General features: G+C 47.3%; 1 protein-coding gene across 3 annotated transcripts in view; it reads right to left on the bottom strand.

The window, feature by feature from the left end:
• epha3 (eph receptor A3) overlaps positions 1–16,895 on the bottom strand; it is a 181,859-nt gene that overhangs the window by 101,458 nt on the left and 63,506 nt on the right. For all 3 annotated transcript variants that reach the window (XM_056289268.1, XM_056289269.1, XM_056289270.1), the window contains 2 exons: positions 15,506–15,661; positions 2,443–2,835 (listed from right to left, as the gene is read on the bottom strand). In XM_056289268.1, coding sequence (XP_056145243.1) covers positions 2,443–2,835; positions 15,506–15,661 — 549 coding nt within the window. The remainder of the gene's footprint in view (positions 1–2,442; positions 2,836–15,505; positions 15,662–16,895) is intronic.

The following is a 16,895-nucleotide window of genomic DNA, read 5'->3' as shown; positions in this document are numbered from 1 at the left end:
ATTCTAGCTGTTAATTTGTTGAGGTAATCTGGAGAAATTGCACCCCACGCTTCCAGAAGCAGCTCCCACAAGTTGGATTGGTTGGATGGGCACTTCTTGCGTACCATACGGTCAAGCTGCTCCCACAACAGCTCAATGGGGTTCAGATCTGGTGACTGCGCTGGCCACTCCATTACCGATAGAATACCAGCTGCCTGCTTCTGCTCTAAATAGTTCTTGCACAATTTGGAGGTGTGTTTAGGGTCATTGTCCTGTTGTAGGATGAAATTGGCTCCAATCAAGCGCTGTCCACTGGGTATGGCATGGCGTTGCAAAATGGAGTGATAGCCTTCCTTATTCAGAATCCCTTTTACCCTGTACAAATCTCCCACCTTACCAGCACCAAAGCAACCCCAGACCATCACATTACCTCCACCATGCTTAACAGATGGTGTCAGGCATTCTTCCAGCATCTTTTCATTTGTTCTGCGTCTCACAAACGTTCTTCTTTGTGATCCAAACACCTCAAACTTGGATTCATCCGTCCACAACACTTTTTTCCAGTCTTCCTCTGTCCAATGTCTGTGTTCTTTTGCCCATCTTAATCTTTTTCTTTTATTGGTCAGTCTCAGATATGGCTTTTTCTTTGCCACTCTGCCCTGAAGCCCAGAATCCCGCAGCCGCCTCTTCACTGTAGATGTTGACACTGGTGTTTTGCGGGTACTATTTAATGAAGATGCCAGTTGGAGACCTGTGAGGCGTCTGTTTCTCAAACTAGAGACTCTAATGTACTTATCTTCTTGCTCAGTTGTGCAACGCGGCCTCCCACTTCTTTCTCTACTCTGGTTAGAGCCTGTTTGTGCTGTCCTCTGAAGGGAGTAGTACACATCGGTGTGGGAAATCTTCAATTTCTTAGCAATTTCTCGCATGGAATAGCCTCCATTTCTAAGAACAAGAATAGACTGTCGAGTTTCAGATGAAAGTTCTCTTTTTCTGGCCATTTTGAGCGTTTAATTGACCCCACAAATGTGATGCTCCAGAAACTCAATCTGCTCAAAGGAAGGTCAGTTTTGTAGCTTCTGTAACGAGCTAAACTGTTTTCAGATGTGTGAACATGATTGCACAAGGGTTTTCTAATCATCAATTAGCCTTCTGAGCCAATGAGCAAACACATTGTACCATTAGAACACTGGAGTGATAGTTGCTTGAAATGGGCCTCTATACACCTATGTAGATATTGCACCAAAAACCAGACATTTGCAGCTAGAATAGTCATTTACCACATTAGCAATGTATAGAGTGTATTTCTTTAAAGTTAAGACTAGTTTAAAGTTATCTTCATTGAACAGTACAGTGCTTTTCCTTCAAAAATATGGACATTTCAATGTGATCCCAAACTTTTGAACGGTATTGTATATATATATACAGATGCAGGAAAAAAGTTTTAATACATAGCAGCACAGGCCTGTTTTGTACGTCACGCACTCGTCAGCTGCTGGTATTAAAACGTTTTTCCCTGCATCTGTGTTGATATTCCCCTCCTCGTTAGTTGAGCGCTTCTAACACCGTTGACGGTTTCAGAAAAAAAAACGCTATATATATTTTTTATTTTTTATAGCCGAGCGCACTGAGCAGCCAACAAGCTTGTTCTGCCATTTAACAACTGGGCTGTAACATACGTATATATCTCTGCTCCTGAACTGTTGAGCTCTCTTTTTCTACATCGAAGCTTTCATTGCAACATCCTGTGGACACACACACACACACATATATATATATATGTGTATGTGTGTGTGTGTGTGTGTGTGTGAGTGTGTGTGAGTGTGAGTGTGAGTGTGTCTGAGTGTGTGTGTGTCTGAGTGTGTGTGAGTGAGTGAGTGAGTGAGTGAGTGAGTGAGTGAGTGAGTGAGTGAGTGTGTGTGTGTGTGTGTGTGTGTGAGTGTGTCTGAGTGTGTGTGTGAGTGTGTGTGTGTGTGTGTGTGTGTGTGTGAGAGAGTGAGTGAGTGAGTGAGTGAGTGTGTGTGTGTGTGTGTGTGTGTGTGTGTGTGTGTGTGTGTGTGTGTGAGTGAGTGAGTGTGTGTGTGTGTGTGTGTGTGTGTGTGTGAGTGAGTGAGTGAGTGTGTGTGTGTGTGTCTGAGAGTGGGTGAGCGTATGAGTCTGCTTCACATGCCTGTTTCTATTTCATGTTCTGTTCTTGTTGTTGGTTTCTGCTTCCACACCTATTTGCCTGTCTGTCTATCTGCCTCTACATGTGTGTCCCCCAGTGCCAGCCTCCATGTCTGCCTGCCTGCCTGTCTGTCTATCTGCCTCTACATGTGTGTCCCCAGTGCCAGCCTCCGTGTCTGTCTGTCTGCATGTCTTGTCTGTCTCACCTTTGCCTGTCTGTCTGTCTATCTGCCTCTACATGTGTGTCCCTCAGTGCCAGCCTCCGTGTCTGCCTGCCTGCATGTCTGTTTGTCTCACCAGCTTGGTTGGTTGTGATGGTGACAGCGGCATACTGTCTCTGCTTCGGCACCAGCTGGGAAACACCGTTCTGCGCCTCGATCTCGAAGGTGTAGTTGGTGTGAGCCAGCAGGTCAGCCACCGTCACCGTGGTGTTCCGGAGGCCCGCGGCCCGCGGCAGGAAGCGCACATTGCTCCGACATGGCTCGCAGTGCTGAGCAAGGCCGCCGGCATTAGGGACGCTCCCCCCGCCCCCGCCCCCTCCGCCGCCGCCCCCGCCGCCGCGGCAGCGTTTACACAGCACAGTGAAGGTGACGTCCCGCCGCCCGCCCGTGTCCTCGGGCCAGTTCCAGTCCAGGATGACTGACGTCTCATTGATGGCAGAGATCACGTTCCGGGGAGCGGACGGAGGGCCTGGTAGGAAGGAAAGGAGAGAAGTGGAGGAGGGTGAGGCAGGTAGAGAGAGGTGGGGGGTGAATGGAGAGAAGGAGAAAACAGGAAATGGAGCTTTGTGAATAGCGGTGGAGGAAAGGAGAGACGTCTACTTGACTGTGAACTGTGTCCGATAAAGATCCCCAGCAACACGTTGTTTTGCATTTCTAAAACTACGAACACAAATCTTCGTCAGTGTTGCTCAGCACAACATTTATAAATCTTAAATCTTTCATTGCTGACCAACGGGCAATTTAACTTAAAGATAGACCGAGTAGGATTTTCCTAAAAAAAATTAACGCATAGACTCATACAAAAATAATCCCTCTTTCTAAAACTTATTTCTGATTTTTCCCTGTTTCTCCCAATTTAGTGGCCAATCGATCCCTATTTTAATTCACACACACAGAGACGCATTCACGTGACGAACACAAGCCGACTCCGCCCCCCTCCCGAAGACAGCGCTGCCAAGGATTGCCGCTTCATCGAGTCCGGCCATAGTCAGATCTGACGAGACCGGGGCGTGAACCCCTGGTCCCCAGTGGGCACCTGCATCCACACAAAGCCGATGCTTAGACCGCTACACCACCGCGGACTTCAAAAATAATCCCTCTTAATGATCACTTACAACCAGGGGCGGATCTACAGGGTGGCAAGGGGTGGCAGCTGCCACCTCTGGGACACAGTCTTGCCACCCCTGTTGCCACCCCATTTATAAATCAGATAATATGTTTTTAAAGTATATTTTATGTACATGCATGGTGAAGGTCAATGAGACCCGCACCAAACTCATCTCAAAAAGAAGTCGCCGATTTAGAATCCCCCCTCCTCCCCCACAGGCGCGGATCTACAGGGTGGCAAGGGGTGGCAGCTGCCACCTCTGGGACACAGTCTTGCCACCCCTTTGCCACCCCAAGAAAAAATCTCTAGATGCCCCACTGCTTACAACCCACCCCGTGTGTGGCGGTGTCTGTTTCTGCAGAGACCCTGTCCTCTGCCTGTATTGTCTTATTTTTCTGATTTTGGTGTGTAAAGGACGTCTCTGGGCGTGAACCTTTGGGCAGCAGGACTCTAAAAACGTAGTGACCAGGTGCCAGATCGAGATCGTAAGCACGCCTCCAATAGGAAGCTACGATGACGGTGGACATGTCACCGGAAAGACGGGAAGGCAGCGAGGCAAAACGCCAAGCACGTTCCAAAACGGGAGGGTGGGCATGAAGAGCTACACGGAGATGGCCTGCACGCTGGGATGTGTTCTGTTACCTGCGGTCAGGGGGCGTGGGCTTCTGGTGTTGTTGAGCTGGGGGGGAAGGGGCAACTTTGAATGTTGTGTTTACAAACCGCCACCGACAAATCCTACTCATTCTGCCTTTAAGTAGCCTGATGATGCTGTTGGAGGAAGTAACAGCATTCCTCATTTACTTTCCTCGGCCAGTTTTTTTTTTTGTTTTGCCCCAGCTAGCCAAGGACTTGACTCTCTATTCATAGCGTTCCTTAATTAAATCATCTTCCACTGCCTCTCAGATAGGGAAGATGATTCTCCAAACAGGAGTTTTGAAGACACCAGATGCTAATGGGCTGCATGAAGTAGGCACCCAAAGAACAGCAAAGCACAAGCTCAGCCTTCTGACAATATTACACAACTGCTTTATGGCTCTTTTTTTCCATTAGTTTTTTTTTAAGGAAATAATTTTAGGTCTGAAATGTATGGCCCCATGTTCTATGTAATCCATTACTTCTAATGACAAACGTGTTGATTACTTTTTGAAATTCCTAGCTGTTGGAGCGTGGTAACCATTGTTAAACAGATTACAAATCTTCGCACATGTGTGCTGGTTCATCTTCTAATTACTCTGCACAGACGTTAGATATTCTTCATTCAGTTCAATACAGTAGCTCTTAAAAAGGCGGCTATAGGCAAGTTGCTAGTTTTATCAGGCACCAAAGTCTACTGAGGATAAATGCATGGGTAAGTTTTTCCAAATCCTGCTGAGACTTAAATCATTTAATTCTTGATATATTTTTCAGGTGATAGTAGGCTGACTTTGTAATTGTATTAATGTGGCTATATAAATTCAGGTCTGAGTCCATGGCTACATGAAGATTTTTGGCTTGGTTTGTTGTTTTTAACATTAGTGATTGTAGCTGCATACTGACTTTTAATCGGTCTTCTTTGGCTCCAAATAAAATTACTTCAGTTTTATCTTTGTTTAATTGAAAAAAATATACACTACCGTTCAAAAGTTTGGGATCACCCAAACAATTTTGTGTTTTCCATGAAAAGTCACACTTATTCACCACCATATGTTGTGAAATGAATAGAAAATAGAGTCAAGACATTGACAAGGTTAGAAATAATGATTTGTATTTGAAATAAGATTTTTTTTACATCAAACTTTGCTTTCGTCAAAGAATCCTCCATTTGCAGCAATTACAGCATTGCAGACCTTTGGCATTCTAGCTGTTAATTTGTTGAGGTAATCTGGAGAAATTGCACCCCACGCTTCCAGAAGCAGCTCCCACAAGTTGGATTGGTTGGATGGGCACTTCTTTGAGCAGATTGAGTTTCTGGAGCATCACATTTGTGGGGTCAATTAAACGCTCAAAATGGCCAGAAAAAGAGAACTTTCATCTGAAACTCGACAGTCTATTCTTGTTCTTAGAAATGAAGGCTATTCCATGCGAGAAATTGCTAAGAAATTGAAGATTTCCTACACCGGTGTGTACTACTCCCTTCAGAGGACAGCACAAACAGGCTCTAACCAGAGTAGAAAAAGAAGTGGGAGGCCGCGTTGCACAACTGAGCAAGAAGATAAGTACATTAGAGTCTCTAGTTTGAGAAACAGACGCCTCACAGGTCCCCAACTGGCATCTTCATTAAATAGTACCTGTTAGAGCCTGTTTGTGCTGTCCTCTGAAGGGAGTAGTACACACCGGTGTAGGAAATCTTCAATTTCTTAGCAATTTCTCGCATGGAATAGCCTTCATTTCTAAGAACAAGAATAGACTGTCGAGTTTCAGATGAAAGTTCTCTTTTTCTGGCCATTTTGAGCGTTTAATTGACCCCACAAATGTGATGCTCCAGAAACTCAATCTGCTCAAAGAAGTGCCCATCCAACCAATCCAACTTGTGGGAGCTGCTTCTGGAAGCGTGGGGTGCAATTTCTCCAGATTACCTCAACAAATTAACAGCTAGAATGCCAAAGGTCTGCAATGCTGTAATTGCTGCAAATGGAGGATTCTTTGACGAAAGCAAAGTTTGATGTAAAAAAAATCTTATTTCAAATACAAATCATTATTTCTAACCTTGTCAATGTCTTGACTCTATTTTCTATTCATTTCACAACATATGGTGGTGAATAAGTGTGACTTTTCATGGAAAACACAAAATTGTTTGGGTGATCCCAAACTTTTGAACGGTAGTGTATATACTGAGACAGCCAATTGTTGATTTGTTCAATGCACTTACTCAGTGCTTGTATGGGATTATATTCCCCTGGTGAAATGGTTATGTAAATATGTGTGTCGTCTTCATAATTATAGCAACATATTTTGCTTTTTTTCCATAATCTGAATTTGTGGGAACATATAGATGTTGGTCATCTACCGGCTGGACTACGGCAACTTCCTCCTTGCTGGCGCCCCGGCGTCAGCCATCAGACTTCTGGAGCTTGTTCAGAAAGCTGCAGCTCGTCTGGTGTTCAACCGTCCTAAGTTCTCCCACACAACTCCCCTTCTCATGTCCATACACTAGCTCCCAGTAGCTGCTCGCATCCAGTTTAAGACTCTGGTGCTAGCCTACAGGGCAGTGAAAGGAACAGCGCCTTCCTATCTCCAGGCCATGGTCAAGCCCTACACCCCCGCTCGACCACTTCGCTCTGCTGCCTCGGGATGCCTGGTTGCCCCGTCGCTCAAAGGCCCTTGCTGCCGATTGACCCGGTCACGGCTCTTTTCTGTACTGGCCCCACAGTGGTGGAATTAACGCCCCACTGATGTCAGGACAGCGGAGTCGCTGCCCATCTTTCGGTGCAGGTTGAAAACTCACCTCTTTAAGAACTACTACCCTGTTACTAGTTCTTAGCACTTATTGTATTTACTCATTAAAAGAAAAAAAATCTCTTTCTTGCACTTCTACTTTAGCACTGGTTTTGCTCTTAGATGCTTGTTTAGATGCACTTATGGCCTCTGATGACTAGTAGTTCTCCTGATTTCTTACATTAAATGCACTTATTGTAAGTCGCTTTGGATAAAAGCATCGGCTAAATGACTGTAATGTAATGTAATGTAATGTAATGTAATGTAAACAGAAGCATCCCTAGAATGGAGCCTTGGTGAACTCCACATATAATTTTTGCACACTCAGATTTGTAATTACCTATAGACACAACGTAGTCCCTGTCCTTTCAGTAACCTTAAACTAGTTTAGTATCATGCCAGAAAGTCCCACCCAGCTTTCCAATTGGTCTAGTAATATGTTGTAGTCAACTGTGTCAAACGCAGCACTGAGATCCAATAATACCAGGACTGAGATTTTGTCACTGTCTGTGTTTAAGCTGATGTCATTAAAGACCTTAACGAACAGTCCCAGTGCTCTGGTGTGGTTGAAATCCTGACTGGAAGACATCAAAACAGTTGTTTAGTGCCAAAAGGTTATTCAGCTGCTGGAAAACAGCTTTTTCAACGATTTTTAGAAACGTGAGATTTGATATGGGCCTATAATTGTTCATTAGTGAAGTGTCTAGATAATTCTTTTTTTAAAGAATGGCTTGATGACTGCAGTTTTCAAGGCCCGTGGGAAGAAACATCAGAGAAGAAACATGTTCAAAATTTGTAGACAATCTGAGGACATGCAAATTAGAAACATTTTTGAAAAAGCCTGTTGGCAGAATATCAAGGCAGCAGGAGGAGGATTTCAGATGTTGCACAATGTCCTCCAAGTTTTTATGGTTGATGGGTTCAAATTGCGTCATACTATTTGAAATGATTTTAGGTGGACACAGGGACAACACATACCCTGTACCTGGTATGGAAGCACTGACTGCCTGTCTAATTTTCTGAAATCTGTCTCTGCTCAAAAATGTAAAATGCAATGTATAAATGCTTTACACAATGAAATCCTGGAACTTGATAGAATTTATGTCACTTCCCAATTGCCCGACCTATATAAAAAACATCTTCAACTACAAACAGAATTTGAAGTTTTGTCAACTGGACATGCAGAGAGTCTCCTTTTGAAATCGCACTGCAATAATTATGAACAGCGGAGAAATCCGGTAGAATTATTGAACATCAGCTTCGCCAAGCATGAGCTTGTCAAACCATATCTGAAATTTGTGCTTGCTTGGGTATAGTCATTACAGACCATGATGAAATAAGTGATACATTTCGTATTTTTCATTCAAATGTTACACTTCTGACCCCCTGAAGATCAGTCATTAATGGATTCTTTTTTTTCTCCCCAAAAACTCGAGATCCCCTCCATTGATGTGAATGTTAAAGATAGACTTGAGGAGCCCATCTCTGAAATTGAAATAATGAAAGCAATTGGAACCATGCAGAGTGGCAAGTCTCTCGTGGGGCCAGACCCTTTCCCTACCGAATTTTATAAGACATTTTCAAAGTTTATTTCCCCATTATCGGCCGAAATGTTTGGCGAATCATTCAGTGCCCACTCTGTCCCTAAGTTTGTTATGTGAGGACTCAATTTCTATTTTGCTCAAGAAGGGTAAGAAACCCCTTTATTGTGCATATTACCAACCTATCTTTCAAGTTAATACTGATGTGAAGATACTGGCTAAAGCCTTAGCTCACCATTTAGACAGTGCTTCCAAGTTATAATTTCACCAGACCAGGCTGGATTTATCAAAAACAGGCATTCTTTTTTTAAATCTCCGTCACCTTTTTAACATTATTCATTCTTAGCCTTCTCAGACCCATTAGGTGGTGGTATCATTTGACACAGAAAAAGCTTTTGACCAGGTGGCCTGGGCCTACCTTTTTCTTTTCTTTTTTTTTTTACTTTGTGAAATGTGATTTTTGTGATAATGTTATATCCTGGGTCAGATTATTGTACTCATCCCTGAAGGACTCAATACATTTACAGTTATGCAGTGGAACTAGACAGGGGTGCCCTTTAAGCTCCCTGCTCTTTGTGATAGCAATATAACCTCTGGCCATAGTCCTGCCAAGTGATCACAACATCTGTGGTATTCACAGAGACCAGGAACATAAGGTATCACTTTTTGCTGATGACTTGTGGGTTTGTACCTGACCCTTTAATCTGCATCCCTAAGATCTTGACATTATTGAATGATTTTGGATTTTTTTTTTCCAGATATAAACTCTAAGTCCTTTTTAACAGCTCTGAGCCATGCGTTATTCCAGGATGAGTGTCATTTGTTTTAACGTGAACAATAAGTGTGTCAATGCCCAGATGGTCGAATAAAGTTGTGGCAGTATTTGATTTGGTCTTTGATTCTGATGTACTTTATTGATCCCCATAGGGAAATTATGTGCTGCATTTAACCCAACCTAGCTATATAGCTAGGAGCAGTGGGCAGCCGCCGTGCAGCAACCGGGACCAACTCCAGTTCTTCTTGCTGTGCCTTGGTCAGGGGCACAGACAGGAGTATTAACCATGACATGCATATCTTTTTTGATGGTGGAGGAAACCCAGAGAAAACCCACCGCAGGGGAGAACATGCAAACTCCACACAGAGGACCTGGGATGACCCCCAAGGTTGGACAACCCTGGGGTTCGAACCCAGGACATCCTTGCTGTGAGGTGACAGCACTAACCACTTTGCCACTGTGCCACCATGGTTTGGACCATGTTGTTAACTGTAGCATTGGATAGACTGGCGGTTTTCAAAACTTTGCTTTTGATATCTCTTATTTTATGGTCATCTAGCAGCAGAGTCTTTGGTTTCATGTCTTGACTAGCTTGGTTAACTTCTTTTTTCAAATGTCCAGTGCATGTTATGCTGTGATGCTGTCTTTTTTCTTGATGTGACTTTAACTTTAGCGGCTATTGATATGTTGTTTACCTCCAGGTGCTGCCTAGAGATGCTCCTAAAGGGCTTACCTGTATCACAGACCATGGTTGCATAGGTCTATGCATTAGCTTCTGAGGTAGTGTTGCTAATGCTAGCTATGGCATTACCATCGACGTCACTGACAAACAGCTTATCCAAAATGATAAACCTGTTCTCCAGCCAAACCCCTGGTAGTGGAACTGTGCTTGTTGTGTCTGACTCTTCTTTTACACTGGGAAATGTCTATCCAGAGCTCAGAGTTTGACACTGCGGGGTTAGAACAAGTCTTTGGTCTTGCTCCCCGGTTTAGCCAATAGCACACATCCAGATCCATTAAGCTGTCGGTCTCAAGCAGGTTCACGCTGGACCAATGAATAGTGTCCACATAGTCATCAGCATGGGGCTCATTATGTCTGAAAGCCACTTCACAATGGACTTTATGTCCCTGGTTCTGATCACCAGCCAGTTCTGGGACATTAGCTTGGGAAGCAACAATCAGTGTCACTAAGTTTTTCATCCTCTTGTATTTGGTAGAGCATATAGATCCCTTTTTCAATCTCTATAATTCTCTGGCTGAGTGTGGTACACTGGTGCATTCAGTAGAGGGAGAAGATAGGGGAGGCATTTTTCCCAAAGCAAAACAAAGTCTCCTGTTGCCCAGCTACTGAGAGCATAAACCTGGTTTATGCTCTCTTCAACTTTCACTGAATAAGATCACCATTCGCTGTTATATTAGGTCTCTCCTATTGTACTGCAAAACTATCATCAATTTGATTCTGTTAAGTTGTCAATTTGTTTCCTGACATTTAACTGACATTAATCATTATTTCATTCGTCAATGGGTCATCACTCCTAAGTGAATGTCACCACCTTCAGACGTCTTTCTGTCAGACGACTAGTTAATATATTCCAGTGCCTCAAATGTTGATTTATCCACATGAATTCCTCACATTCCATGGCCAGAAGTGAAGACAATCTCCACAAAGAAAAGCCAGTCTGGTTCTTAAAGGCAGCGGAACCTCTATTCAAAGAGATGAAATCTGGAAACTCCATGAAAACCATGGTCACGTTTACAAGTAATCTAGTTGGTAAGTACTGCTCATGGAGAAGTACCAAAAAGTAACAAAAGATGTAGGAAAAGTTGGACAGTCAAACAGCAAAGTGGAGCCCAAGAGCAAAACCATCTGCACTGTAGCATGGGGGGGGGGGAGCAAGCAATGATGCCCTGGTGAGAATACCTGTTTCTAGTCTTTGCTTTGCTATGTGACCCTCAGCAGAAGAGGCCAGTATGTATGCATCGCACGTGTGCGTGCTATACGTTTGTGTATGTCTGTGTTTGTGTGTTTCGGCGTTTGAGTGACTGACGCCACCTCCTGTCCCTCTTCGGCTCAGTGAGGAAAAGAGGAATGAAGGCCGTGACACGGCCTCTCCCCAAAACCCCTCCGGCTCTGTCAAAGCCAAGCTGTCATATGAAAGTGAAATGTTTTCATTACAAACAGATTTCCCCGAATAGACTCCAGATTTCCACATCCATTTTTATATCAAAGCTGTGGCTGGTATTACATGGAAGACAAAACCAAAACTTTGAAATTGCTCCACGGAGGGGACGATGGGGGCGGCAGGGAGGGACAGAGGTAGGGAGGCTGGGAGGAGGAGATCGAGACACGTTTTAAATACTTTCTTTTTCCTGGGGACCGCAGAAATGTTTCCTGCTCACTGGACAGAAACTGGAAGCCCACACTCCAGATTTTAATTGTGCGTCTGTGTGTGTTTATCAGAAGTGTTCAAAAGAAAAATAGAAATAAAGCTAGACATTGAGGTAATGAGATGTACAGAGGAATGCTAAAGCGAGGACGGAGAGTGGGTGGCGTAGCGGTCTATTCCGTTGCCTACCAACGCGGGGATCGCTGGTTCGAATCCCTGTGTCCCTACAGACACAATTGGCCGTGTCTGTGGGTGGGAAGCCGGATGTGGGTGTGTGTCCTGGTCATGGCACTAGCGCTCCTCTGGTCGTCCACGGAGCGGAACCATGTCAAAGGCGTCCCCATGGGCAGCTGGTTCAGGACGGATTGGAGCGGAGCTCAGCGGCACCAGTATTCACTGAGCAGCTTTACATCCACATCAAATCCACTGATGCCACATGTGAAACGGTGCCGATATCCTACGGTGCCGCTGTTACGTCCTGTACCGATACCACAGAGCATACGGAAATCCCAGCGAACAGCGTTTGCCTTTTTTCCACCAGAAGGGAAAACGAACATGTCCGGATCCATGTTGTGGTCAGTGAAGAAGACGCATCACAACTGGATTGTGTAGAATGGACGCTGTGGCAGACTGGGCTGTGGGCCGGCTGTGCTGAGTTGGTGGAATCGACTCAGGACAGATAAATTGGCTCCACACCCCAGACAAGGAGGCCAGAGCCAGAGACAGAGCTGGACTTCCTCTATTGAAGACACTTCATAAACTCTTACTCTTTTTACACGGGTTTTAACTCTGGACTTTATGAGGCCGTGTTCTCATAAATGGGCTGTTGTGCATCTGTGTCCACGTGTCTGTGCTGGGGAACCCAGGTAATGGCAGAGGCTTGGTCACAGTGGTGGCCCGTATGGGTGCCCCGGCACAGGAAAGGTGACCGGAAGGCACGCTGAGGAAAAAAACTGCCGGCTCGGGCCCCAGCAGCGGGAGAAGATGCTTTTGCTGCATTGCAGGCCAGCGGCAGTGAAGGTGTTGCCGACCAGTTGCCAAGGGACGACAGTCCATGCCCAACACAGCCCCATCTGGCCAGCTCTCTCCGTCCCCACCAGGAGCGTCGGTACCTCCTCCAGCGGCAAACCCTGCAGTCCATAGTCCACCTGCCCTTCGACATGTGATGCCTCTCCCTGTTTCTGAGGATGTATGGCGGGGAGGTGCCTCGTGGAGAGGACTTGGGGAGGGGGCATCATTGAAGAAGCTGGGCCCTCCCAGCTCATTGAAGACGCCGCCATCAGTGGACCGCGGGGAGATTTTGTGCTGGGTACGTGCCGGTGGCTAGCCAAGTGGGGTCAGGACATGTGAAGTATAGAAAACATGACATCAACGACATGTATGCTCGGGTTAGTACTCCTGTCTGTGCTCCTGGCCAAGGCACTGGGAAGAAGAACTGGACTTGGTCCCTGGGTGCTGCACTGCGGCTGCCCGCTGCTCCCAGTGGACATGGCTGCCCACCCTTCCTAGCGTGCGCATAGAGGACGGGTTAAATGCACAGAATGAATTTCATTGTAAGCATGTACAGTGACAATGAGGTAACTTCTTCTATGACAAAGAAACCCCGTGTCAGAGGCCGAACAGTTAGCCACCGGATCTGCTGGACCAGGCACCCTGGACCCACCCTGAGGGGAAAGAGCAGCAGCAAGGCACTCTCTCCCTACAGTGCCTTTTGGGAAGGGGTCTCTCCCCGGCCTCAGAGTGAGGACAGTGGAGTGTGGCGGAGTGGGGCGTGGACCAGCTGTCCTGAGTCCGTCTAATTGACTCAGGACAGATAAATTGCTTCCACACCCCAAGCAAAGGGAGCAGAGAGAGACCTGGGCTTTCTCTCTCTGCTGAAGATATAGTTAATGAACATTTCTTTTTAGTCTTTTTACATGGGGGTTTCAACTCTGGTGTTTTTAAGGCATTGTTTTAATAAATTGGCTGTTATGCCCTCATTTATGATCTGTGTCCATGTCTCTGTGCCGGGGAACCCAGGTAGTGGCATTATATTACCACAGATGCCAGTAGTCATTGCAGTTTTTGTGTTGGACTTCCTAGACCTGATTTCAGCTCCAGCGCTAATGGCACGTCGTCCTGGGTGCGACGCTAAACTGCAACCGTAGGGTTGTCGGCGACTAGACCGGCACCCCCACGCCAACCCTTGGGTTGCTGTGAGGAGGGTGTGTGGACACCCAGTAGGACTAAAAACAAAACCTGTCAAAGGGCGGATGAGTTCCTCTGCGAACCAACGGCCATCCATACCTGGAGAGGAGATAGGGGCCACCAGGTACTGCCCCCTACTGGAGCACAATGATAAGTCCACCATGATGAGGCATCAGCTGTGCTCCTAGGACCTCCATAGGTTACAGAACTGATGATAATGACGCTAATGGAAACACAAACGATAACCGTGAACACGACTCTTCACAAGCAAAGCATGGCGCACAATGGCCTCATTACAGCCTCGCCATGGTAACCGATAAAGAGTATTAGATGGTGATCTCCCATTTCCTGCCTGGGACTCGCCCAGCAACAAGCCCAGCACCACAGCAGCTGATGTGCCCAGACTTCTTATCTGGGGGCAGGATGGAAATAAGGATGGAATACACATTTTACCCTAGGTGCAGGAAGGCCACCCCAACGCCGTCCACTGAGGGACACTGTGAGAAACATCCGCCACCGAGTCCAGCAGGGAAGCCCAGCTGCAGTAAGTCACCCAGTAGCTGTGCCCCTTCAACATGAAGCAAAGATTTGCTTGGTTGTCTGTGAGCTTTGCCCGCTCTTATCCGAGCCCGTGTAGCGAGAGTCAACGGCAGATAACCTCTCGTCCATCCCATGCAGACGAGCCTCTGAAATATTCATCAGCGTTATCTCTGGACCCCTTATCTCTGTAATTACAGCTTGTCCATGGCTTTGTCCCCTCTATGAAAGGGGGTTTGACTTCCGAACAAGATGCTGTCTTGATAATGGCAGCGGAGGGGATGGCACCGGCGTTACTGAACGAGATTCAGTCTGTGACCGGTTTGATTTTTATTCTGCCGTTTTGCGGGGACGAAAGACTTCCCCGTCCGCGGTCACTGACATACCGAGACTTTAAGATGAACTGGTAAAACGGCCACATAAGCAGGTTTGTCAACTTACACCTTCAAAGGCAATGTGCTTAGAAAGATGAATGCTTCAAAAAGTTAATTTGAAATGACGGTAACAACATGCTAGCCTAAACTAATGCACAACCCCCCCCCCTTGTTTTCCCCAAGTATCAGTTGCACCCGTCCAAATTACCCCACTCTTCTGAGCCGTCCGGTCGCTGCCCCACCCCCTCTGCTGATCCGGGGAGGGCCGCAGACTACCACACGCCTCCTCCCATACATGTGGAGTCGCCAGCCGCGACGGCGAGGAGTTTCACCAGGGGGATAGCGTGTGGGAGGATCACGCTATCCCCCCCCAGTTCCCCCTCCCCTCTGAACAGGCGCCCCGACTGACCAGAGGAGGCGCCAGTGCAGTGACCAGGACACATACCCGCATCCGGCTTCCCGTCCGCAGACACGGCTAGTTGTGTCGGTGGGGTCACCCGACCGAGCCGGAGGCAACGCGGGGATTCGAACCGGCGACCCCGTGTTGGAAGGCAACGGGATGGACCACCACGCTACCCGGGTGCCCACCAACCCCCAACTTAAGAAAAGCTGGCGGCAGAAGCCGGGTCACCTTTAGTCTGGAGCCTTAAGTCCAGGCCCTAGCTAGCCGACAGAGCCCTGCAGCCGATACCGACCCACTGCGTCTGTACACTCCCCCTCAAGTCGGGCAGACGACAACCGCACACCTTGCAGACACACAACAGACACACGCCGACTGACGTGGCGACATGCAGACACACAGGCGCCGGTGCTTACGTGTGCAAGCCATGGAGGTGGGGTCGCCCTCGGCGCGGAAGTAGTTTTTCTCACAGCTGCAGTGTAGCGTCCCCTCGTGGTGGGAGAAGCTGTGGGGGGGGCACTTCGAGCACTCCGCGTTGCCAAGGGCGGTCTTGTAGAAGCCCGGCCTGCACGCTGGGGACAGAGAGGCGGAGAAACAGAGGTGAGCGATGCCGACCAGGAGGCACAGGTTACCCACACCCCCACCACACCAGTGGCGCTAGCTAACACAACACGTGTCCTATCAATAACACACTCCGTCTGCTTGGACAGAGATGACAGAATGAAATCGCACAAACAAAAGAAGAAGTGCCTCAGAAGCGGAGGAGAGCAGGAGAGTCAGGGAGGAAGGGTGGAGGTGTCGGGGTCAGTAACTGCTCACATGTGTCTTTGAGGTTGTCCCTCAGCTGGGAGCTCTGCTGAAACATGCCCAGTTTTTCTGATGTAATGTGGTATGGAGACACACACACACACACACACACACACACACACACACACACACACACACACACACACACACACACACACACACACACACACACAGGCAGTGATCACTACAGGATAGGATAGTGAGACACATTGTCACTTTCTCTTTGTTTACTCCATCTTTTATTCAAGTCCACTCCTCCTCCCTCAAATCCTGCTCATTCCTCTGTTTAACCCATCCTCCCCTCTCGTCTCCTCGTCTCCTCTCACCTCATCTCCTCCCCTCCTCTCCTCTCCTCCCCTCATCTCTTCTCTCCTGTCCTCTCATCACCTCTCCTGTCCTCTCCTCTCATCTTCCCTCCTCTTTTCCCGTCCTCTTCTCTCTCCTCCTCTTCTGTCCTCTCCTCCCCTCCCCTCCCCTCTTCTTTCCTCTCCTATCATCTCCTCTCCTCCTCTCCTCTCCTCTCCTCTCCTGTCCTGTCCTGTCCTGTCCTGTCCTGTCCTCTCCTCCCCTCCCCTCCCCTCTTCTTTCCTCTCCTCTCCTGTCCTCTCATCTTCCCTCCTCTTTTCCCGTCCTCTTCTCTCTCCTCCTCTTCTGTCCTCTCCTCCCCTCCCCTTCCCTCTTCTTTCCTCTCCTCTGCTCTCCTCTCATCTCCTCTCCTCTCCTCTCCTGTCCTGTCCTGTCCTCCCTTCCCCTCTCCTGTCCTCTCCCAACCCCTTCTCATCTGACGCAGGTTGGGGAGCAAAGCGGTTAAGTCTGCCAGAAGCCTTTTCCAGACACCTTTAAGTCCACTTTATGGCCCGCATTAACTGTGTGTGTGTGTGTGTGTGTGTGTGTGTGTGTCTCTGTGTGTGTGTGTGTGTGTGTGTGTGTGTGTGTGTGTGTGTGTGTGTGTGTGTGTGTGTGTGTGTGTGTGTGTGTGTGTGTGTGTGTGTGTGTGTG

This window comes from Lampris incognitus, chromosome 11 (genome assembly GCF_029633865.1).
Source record: "Lampris incognitus isolate fLamInc1 chromosome 11, fLamInc1.hap2, whole genome shotgun sequence".
NCBI lineage: Eukaryota > Metazoa > Chordata > Actinopteri > Lampriformes > Lampridae > Lampris > Lampris incognitus.
This window is presented reverse-complemented; position numbering and strand designations above follow the sequence as displayed.